The sequence below is a fragment of the Drepanopeziza brunnea genome (assembly GCF_022702325.1).
Source record: "Drepanopeziza brunnea f. sp. 'multigermtubi' strain 214-2 chromosome Unknown ctg15, whole genome shotgun sequence".
In the NCBI taxonomy this organism is placed as follows: domain Eukaryota; kingdom Fungi; phylum Ascomycota; class Leotiomycetes; order Helotiales; family Drepanopezizaceae; genus Drepanopeziza; species Drepanopeziza brunnea.
The window spans coordinates 1666307-1675090 of record NW_027094078.1 but is presented as its reverse complement, the minus strand read 5'-3'; the positions used below and the strand labels follow the sequence as shown (position 1 = coordinate 1675090).

Here is an 8784-nt window from a genome sequence, read left to right as displayed (position 1 = left end):
TATAGCTTTATAAGCGGCCTCGATCCGTATAATACAAAAATCGTTCTCTTTCGTCGTAAAGCTAAAAAGGCTCGCGTTCGTAGCCTTTAGATAAAGCCGGTGTGTTTGCAAAACGCTTTTTCGAAAGCGCAGTATTATGTTTTCGATCAATCGAACTAAGCCTTTCTTATCTTATCTCTTATATACGTTTTTTTTTTATCGCAAATCCTTTTGGTTTTTTAATCGGTATGCCTGTTAAGTATAGATCGTAGTCGGCGTAGTATTCGAGAAAAAGAAAAAGAAAGGTTCGGAATCGCTAGTAAAGGAAAATCTCTTCGAAAAGACGTCGCATATCGATGATTCAATTTCGGCTTTCCAAACTCTTTATCTCTTTTTCTATCGCAAAAGAAAGAAAGAAAAAAAGCTGAAGGTTCGTAAAGGGCACTTCGTACAAGTAAAGAATCGTAGCCCCCCTGCGGGCTCTCGGTAACAGTCAGGACAAGCGAGTGTCCCATGTAAATAATATATAAAACCGAATTGAAGATCATTACAAATCATTCAAAATCAAGATTTGTATCGTGAATAATCTAATAACGTAATAAACTGTAATAATAAAAGTTATATGTACGTATCGGCGTTACGAACTTCTATTAGATTATTATATATTAAATATATATATAAATTAATAATTATGATATCTATTGCGTGAAAGATAAGTTTTTTGAAAATGAAAACTCTTAGCAAGCTTGCAACTTATCAATTATTAGCTTCGGAATATCAAAATATCAGCTAGAATTAATGCGATTTGCAACTCGAATAAATTAATAACGCAACGAATAATAGTATTGAAAAATAAATGCACGAAGTAAAGCAATCGAGCTTTATTTAGTTATCGAATTTTATATTCATAACTACGGTTAAATGTACCTAAGATCGTAAAATATAGCTTATTTCAATTGGAAATAAGTGAAATGGGACACTTGCTTGACCTGGGACACTGGCTTATCCTGATTATTACCGAGAGCCCGCAGGTAAAAGCCAGCGCACTGACTATGAAACAAGTCTCGATTTTTCAAGGCTTTCAAAATACCTCTTTTGATAGCGCGGTTATAGCTGGTTTCTAAGACACCTGTTTTGGTTTCGTCAATACCTGGCATACCTGGCCTAGATCAAACTGGCCCTAATTACCTACCATTACTAAGCACTAATCCTGAGGGTGGCTCAAAAGTCTAAATCTCCACTTTAAACCCCCTGGTTTCCTAAGCCTCATGCGGAGGTAGTAACTACTACGTACTAACTACCGGTAACTCACCTACTTCAAACGAATAAGCCCCAGTAACACTCCCTTGGGCTCTGTGAAAGGGTTACTTGTGATCGGCTTCCTCCATACCCACAGCATTATTTTTCGTGGAGCAGCCTAGTTCCCCCGCCCCAAGACTCAGTTCCAGTAAGTAATATGAGAAGTGATGCACACCCATCAGAGCATTGCTATTCCTTCTCCATCCCCTCCAGCGCCGGCACATACAATCCAATGGAAGGAAATGTTCTTCCCTTCCTACCGGATGAGCCTCCTTTGATCCAACCCAATCTGTCCACCTTTCCCCACTCCTCCGCACCTACAATCTTAGCCGTCTTCTCCGCACAAACCCTTCTTCTTGGGACTGATAAGAAAATATAGCTTGCAAATTATGCATCGTTGGCATCCCGCTTCCTATAATAGCAACATTCGATCTCGATCTCGAAGTCTGCCAAGCGCTTATCCCATCTGCGGACATGAAGACCGAAAGCTGAACGACAGAGATGTCCGCCTTGGGATCAAAGATTATCATTAGGATAAATACCTTGTGGTCCGATTCCATGCGGCTTTAATCGCCCGTTAAACAACGTAATATCATGTTGTGTGATACCTGCTTTCTCGTGACCAGATGAGAGAGCTGATAGAGCCTAAGGTCTCCAGGTTTCTAACAATAGACGATTTCGGGGAGCCGGAGCCGGAGCATACCGGTATTCGTACTTCGTAGGTATTCCGGGTCAACGTATATCTATTTAAAAAGCTTACCATGAATCAAATATAGTGTCAAAATGTGCCGTTCTTTTTCTGAAGGTTTTCCCGGTGGCTTATTCCAGCGGGCCAGCATATCTGCGCCCCATGTTCCCAAGTATACGCCCCGTGTTCCCCAGTATACGGAAGGAGTTTAAATTTATGCCCGACCCACTACTCGAAGCAGTGCACTCTTTATTGATCTTTTTAATATAGGGAAAGCGATCGCAAGTTATTTGCGACGTTCTGTACGGAGTATTCGTACTTCCTCGCATGCCTCTTTAATAAACTCTTAAGGGGCTTACAATCTTATCCTAGTATAGACCTTTCTATTCCTGGTCCTTGAAAGTTGTGCTTACACCTTGTAGTATTTGGCCTGTGAAGAAGTATATAATCCATATCCAGCTGCTCTCTTAACGATTCCTCACAGCCTTCTCTCATCATCTCACACTCGTTTAAAAGATCTCTTCACACTCGTTTAAAAGACGTCGTCACACACTCGTTTAGAAGACCTCGTCACACACTCGTTTAGTAAACCTATTCACACATTCATTTGCCAGACCTATTCACACTCGTTTTCAAGACCTCTCTACCTCAAAACTATTCATCCGACCGTAATCATGCACTTCAACCTCTCAACCGTTCTCATCCTCGCTACGGCGATCCTCTCCGTCAACGCCTCACCTTCCCCTGCCGAAAGCCTGTCCATTGTGGAACGTGCAGAGACCTTAGCAACACGGACCGCGGAGGTACTCGAACCCCGCAGATTCGTTGCCGGCCTCAGTGGCTTGCGCGGCATCCGGGGCGGTGGCTCCAGAGGCAGAGGAGGATCATGGGGTAGAAACAGATGGGGAGGAGGAAACTTGGGAGGAGGTGGTGGATCAGGAGAGAGAGAAGAGAGAGAATAAGATGAAGCAGAATGGCGTTAAGAGAGATGGCTCTGTAAGTTCCACGTCCTTCCTCAGTTTCGCAGATTCCCCACTCCCCCCTCTCGACTTTTCAGAGGAATTTCCGTCGTCGGTCAAGAGAACAGTAATACGGATGAATTATCAAGCTTACTCTTTTACGATAGGGGTCGGATCACCAAGGGCTGTTGTGGCAATGATGGAAGTGCAAGGTAGCTTTAGGCTTAGCAGTGGCACGTGCACCCGCGGCTCCCATAAGGAACCGACCGCTACAACCTTCCATAGCAATACCAAACATTTCTGTTACAATGCCCAAACCCTGTGATACGAGACCAGTCTGATCAAACCAATACTTGTATCATCAATAATGGGAATCTTCTACAAACCTTCTTCTAGTTGTTATTCTTGTATTTATTAACGTCGGGCGGGTATTCAAGACGCAATGCTTGGACCTTCGGACCTCTCATAAGGTACGGCGAAGTGCTAAATAAAGGAATCATATATAAAGTACTATTTAATCGAAAGTCAACACTACGTTTAAGGAAAAGCTCTTTTTCAAGCAGCCTCGAGTCTTTGATTCCGCGATATTGCATAAACCCTTGTAACTTGTGAAAGCAATTCAAAATTCATATAGCGCAGCTGCTATCGATCACGCTTTTTTTTTTTTTTTTTTCCGGAAAAAATAAATCGCAAAAGAAAAAGAACAAAAATTTATCGAAAGAAAAACTTGAAGAGCAAATTATAACATACGTAACGTACTACGTCGCAGGCTTATTTGTCACACCCTTGAGGGTAGGGTAACCAGGGGGCTTAAAGTGGAAATTCTGAAGGGTGTAACGATTACGCCCGTACCGTAGTAGTATATTAATATCGATCATCGAAAAAAAAAAAAACCGAAGCCGAACCGGAGTCAGGTAAGTAGCCTTTTCGAAAGCGCAAAATCGTAAATCGTTTCCAACCCTTTTTTCATTTCTTCCATTCCGTTTTCTTTTGATCGCAAATCCTTTCAGTATTGTCAATCGATATGCCCGCTAAGTATAAATCGTAGCCGGCGTAGTAACCGAAGTAAAAAGAAGGCTCGTTCGGATCGCTAGTACAAGGAAATCTTTCGGAACGGCCATATCTTAATTTAACTTCGGCATTCCAGATTCTGTTTCGCCGCAGGAACGAGAGCTGGAGGTTCGTAAAGGGCACCTCGTACAGGCGAAGAGTCGTAGCCCTTCTAACCCTTGTACTAGGTTCTTCAGTAAGCTTCTTTCACCCCCCTTCACACTGGTTATTTTCCCTGCGAAAAAAAGAGAAAAAAAAATAGGAATGGCTCCAATTGCCTCGTCCCAGATTTGTACAGCTATAAGACTCCATGAGCTGATGAGATATCTCTACAGTAAGACCCCAAGAAGTCGATTGGAAGACTTTGCAAGCTCGTCGGCATAAACTGTGAAAATACAGCTGATAATCATAAACTGTGAGAATACAGCTGATAATCATAAGTCGCGAGAAAGACAAAACAAGAAAGGCGTCGGCGGCGTCTATTCTTGGTTATCTTCAAGTGCTTTATGAAATGGACTTGAACACAATTCGATTTTTATTTCGACCCGAAAAAAAAAAAAAAAAAAAAAAAAAGATGGCCACGCTTCAAAGAATTGGGTGTATACATACACACACACACATATATATACATGTGATAGAATCAATTGCGAGCTGTAAAAGAATGAGCTCAGCTACCGTAGCTATATAACAAACGCGTCATCTCTCCCATCAAAAGCCATCGACCAGGTAACTTGCCGACATAAAACGCTCGTCCGTTTGCTTACATGGACTACCTAAGCGAGACTAACCTAACTAACCAACTAACCAACCAACTAACCAGCCCATAAAAACAATCCCCGAGCGCCAGGCGGCCTCACTCGGTAACACCCACTGCAATCGTAAAAGCCGCGACCAGAAAAACGGCTCAAGAAAAAAAAAAAAAAAAAAAAAAACCCCGGAAGTGTTCCTCTAACCGACATGTTGGTCCGCCGGGAGCGAAACGTTTCGTATCACCCGCGTGCAAGGCACGCGGTCTCTCGCATCTGCAACTCGGTGGGTGAAAACGGTCTCCGAGTTCTGGTCTACCGGTAGTCAGTCCCTACGTGTCAGGGGAGCGAACTCCTTCTAGTAGAAGGAAGTAGTAAGTAGGATATGAGTACCGTACAAGAGGTCTAGCTAGCTAGCTAGTCAGATTATCTACGTGATGGTGTTTACAAGGACGTTGGGGGTCCTTACGTACCGGTAGAGCTATGAGCCACACCACAAGTTCATCTCTCCGGGCTTGATGGATGGATACCGGTCGATACAGTAGGTATTGACGAAGCGATATTTTACAAAGTGCTTTTTTCTCTTTCTCTTTCACTTTGGCTTTGGCCTTGTCCTTTATTTTTAACATCCCCTTCTCCGTATTCCTTCCCTTAGTTTTATATCCATCCCGTCCCATCCCATCCCATCCCGTCCCGTCTCAAACCCCATCAAGCCGAAATACAAATATACAATTAATAAAACGCCGCTACTGCTACCGCTACAGCTCAATCCTCCCCAAACCCCAGCCGCAAGTATCCCCCCTCCCTCCCAAGCCTCGCTATAGAAGTCCAATATATATATATATATATATATATTTTAACCCCCCCCCCCCCCCCCTCCCCCCAACAAATAAATAAAAAACCCCCCACTACAAACCCACCCTCACTCAAAACCTCCCATCAATCGTTTTCCTCGCCCAAGTCCCCATCCATCCATCCACCCACCTACACATCCACCCACACATCCAATCTCCCCACACGAAAAAGACCGGTACAGCTACAGCTACAGCTACAGCGCTCACTCAACACGTCATACTCCTCGCGACGCCACGCCACGCCATCCCATACCGTATTCCGCAACCCGTTGTTGTCCCCCCGCCGTGGGAGGTGCACGCACGCGCTAGGTACTGCGCCCGGTCGGGACTTGGGTGCAGATTACCGGTACTTGGAAGTTCCAAGGTAGCCGACGATTAGGTGTAGAAAGAATATCGTGAAAGTGTTTATTTTTTTTCTTTGGTTGATACTGCTTAATAATATACGTATCATTTTATTTTCTGTTCGTACGTCGAGTAATCAAGTTCGCGTATGTCGCCTTTTATTATCCAAGTCTTATTGGTCTACAGGATTTGATATTATTGATCTATGGTTTAATTGATATGCTCGAGAGCTTATTGGAAATAAGTTATCGATTTTTTTAACAATCGAAAGCTTTTGCGTAGCTAATCGATAAAAGACTTTGTTTCGAGCTAACGTAAATCGAATACCATCTTTTTTGAAATAAACATGCAGTCTCGCTCGAGCGACCGCATAACAATAAAATCCACAATGCACGCCAGATCCAAATCGTTGTCATCGATACCGCCGCTCGCTCCGTCAACTAGATCGTTCCGTCGCTGGCTCCTAAGCCAAGGCGCCCATAGGGTCCCACAGCGGGAGAACCTTTGGCTCCGAGTCGAGGATAGCTCGCGTCTCCTTGCTCACGAAGCGAGGCTCAACAACGGCTTGGTAGACAAATTCGTCCATCCACTTGTCGCTCATCACGAACCAGCCGTCGGTGCCAGCACCTTCGCCCCAGGAGTTCTGGACGCGCCATCTCACGCTCTTGCCATCCTCAACGTGCACAGCAGTGAGAACCATCGCGTGGGTCATGGCACTCTCGCCAACCATCAATCTTTGAGCCTTGGACATTCCCAATCGGACGTTGAAGCCGAGTTCATAGTCGACGAGGGAGGTGTCCATGATTCCAGACGCACCGTTCGAGTACTTGCCGACATCAGAGCCGAAGAAGATGGGAAGGCCGGCTTGTAACATCTTGATGCAGGCTTCCTTCATGATATCCATCGAGACGTTGACGTATGTGATACCACGGCCACCCACGATGTTGCCGAGCCTGTCGACGGTGAGAAGGGAGTTGTACTCGTTTCGTGGGTCGTTGACCAAGGAGAACATGTCGTGGACGGTAGAGTTGGTGATCCGGATCGACTTGGGGCTTGAGAGCTCCTTGGAGAACGCGACGGGAGTCGTCTTCAATACCTGGGCGGCACCATTCTTATCCAAGTAGTTCCACGTAAACTCGGTGGTTGGAGACGGTGGGGGTCCCAATGTGAGGATCAAGATGAGATGGACTTCCCGTATCATCTTGTCCTTGACAGCCGAAATCTCCCTCGCCGACTTTGTGCCAGATGTTGCGAGTGCTCTCAGTTGCAAAGCATCCTCTCGCAGCTTGGTGGTCAGCAAGCTGTTGATAGAGCCAGATGCCTGAGCATTGTGGGAGTCAGGGTACAGAACTTGAGGCACAAGACCGTACTTGTGAACCAAGTTGTAAACCATATCCCATTGTCCTCCGTCCCCAACTGGGCTCTGCATCAGTGTTTGGATAGTTCGAGTATCGAGGTCGTCGCTTGTTGTGTCGAGGATTTGCTCGAGAAAGAAGTTGGCCTTCTCCAGCTTGTCGTAGAAGAAGAGGTATGCTTGAGAGAGCTCGAACTTATCCAGGTTGTGGCGCTTCATCAGAGCAACGCGGAAGACGTTCGTGGAGGCGAAGAGCCAGCATCGCCCGGACTGTCTCTGGTTTGTGATGGGAGCCCCCTCGAATGGAATTTTGATGTTGAAAATCTGCTGGTCCTTGATGGTTGTAGCTCGGGATGTCAAAACCGTATTCGGGTCTGCGGCGCTCAGGGCAGAGAGCGCGAGTCTAGGGATATCAGCGGATCCCTTTGTCCACAATGGGGAGAGCGAGGTAGGCACCTGTTCTTGGGATCTTGCAAAAGCTCGTGTTCCCAGTGAGCGACCTCGGAAACAGATAATTCGGTCCATGGGGCCCTGAAGGAGTTTTTGCCGGATCCAAAAACAGCTTTCTCGTCGACCTGGACATAGTCGTCGGATTGGTCTCTGATCTCCATTGCTCGGAGGCGCTCGATAACGAGCTTCTCGTTTGGCAGTGGGGTCTTGGACTGGTTGGCACCCATAGTTGAGGATGTGAAGCTTTTGATGTGATGAGGAAGGGCTGGTTTGCGGATTGCGGGATGGAGGAGCAACGGTTGAGGGGTGGGAGGAGGTCGGAGTGAAGCCCCGCGATAGCTGATGGCTCATTATCGTGAGACGCGGGGTCTTCGCTTCTTTGCCAAGACACACTAGCGCATATTAAGGTCGTCGAAAACTCTCCGTACTCCGTATACACCATGGACCAAAAACAAAGACTTTCTTCCCTCATTCTTCCTTAAACTCCATCCCTACTACGTATATTCTTCTTCAAGCAATCGTCGCTTGACCCCGGACGAGAATTTATAGCACCGAATGCATCAATCCACCGCATCTCAAGAGATCAAAAAAAAAAAAACCCCCCCACGCCCCCATGAAAACCATTGAAGTTTAAATCAGAGGGAAAAAAAAACTTCAAGTAAACAACGCAAAACCCCGCTAGCGAAGATTATTCCTGATCAAAAGTCTCGTCTCCACTCGCGTTCCCTCTTGACAACCTGTACGGAGTGAGTGCCAGAGAAGCCTTTTCTACGGAGCAGCTTTTTCTACGTGAATATATCAGCCAAAGTCCTCCCTCTACATATCCACCAGAAAATACTTGTAACGCGTTGCTTCAAGTTCGATTGGCAATAGCAAATGCTGGGTACTCGGCGGCTGTAGAATGTCATACCATCAGAAACGCCAGACACCATGTAGTCGGGCCCAGGAGCGGCTTCGAGACGATAACCTATATTGAAGAGCGTACGAGTTACGCGACGATTCACTGCTTTGAGCTGACTGAAAGATCCGTTTGATTTTATTCCATGCTATCTATCTACATTTA

General features: G+C 45.7%; 2 protein-coding genes across 2 annotated transcripts; one reads left to right on the top strand and one right to left on the bottom strand.

The window, feature by feature from the left end:
• Window positions 1–1904: 1904 nt before the first annotated feature.
• L3040_008391 (uncharacterized protein) lies at window positions 1905–3125 on the top strand (the record flags this gene model as incomplete). The annotated part of the gene is made up of 8 exons (XM_066154025.1): window positions 1905–1996; window positions 2055–2138; window positions 2237–2268; window positions 2318–2337; window positions 2389–2406; window positions 2581–2737; window positions 2787–2962; window positions 3093–3125. The coding sequence occupies 8 exons, from the start codon at window positions 1905–1907 to the stop codon at window positions 3123–3125; spliced, it is 612 nt and encodes a 203-aa protein (XP_066010567.1).
• A 3255-nt stretch (window positions 3126–6380) lies between these two features.
• L3040_008390 (uncharacterized protein) lies at window positions 6381–7948 on the bottom strand (the record flags this gene model as incomplete). The annotated part of the gene is made up of 2 exons (XM_007295319.1): window positions 6381–7674; window positions 7728–7948. 2 exons carry the CDS (start codon window positions 7946–7948, stop codon window positions 6381–6383), a joined length of 1515 nt encoding a protein of 504 aa, XP_007295381.1.
• Between the last annotated feature and the right edge of the window lie 836 nt (window positions 7949–8784).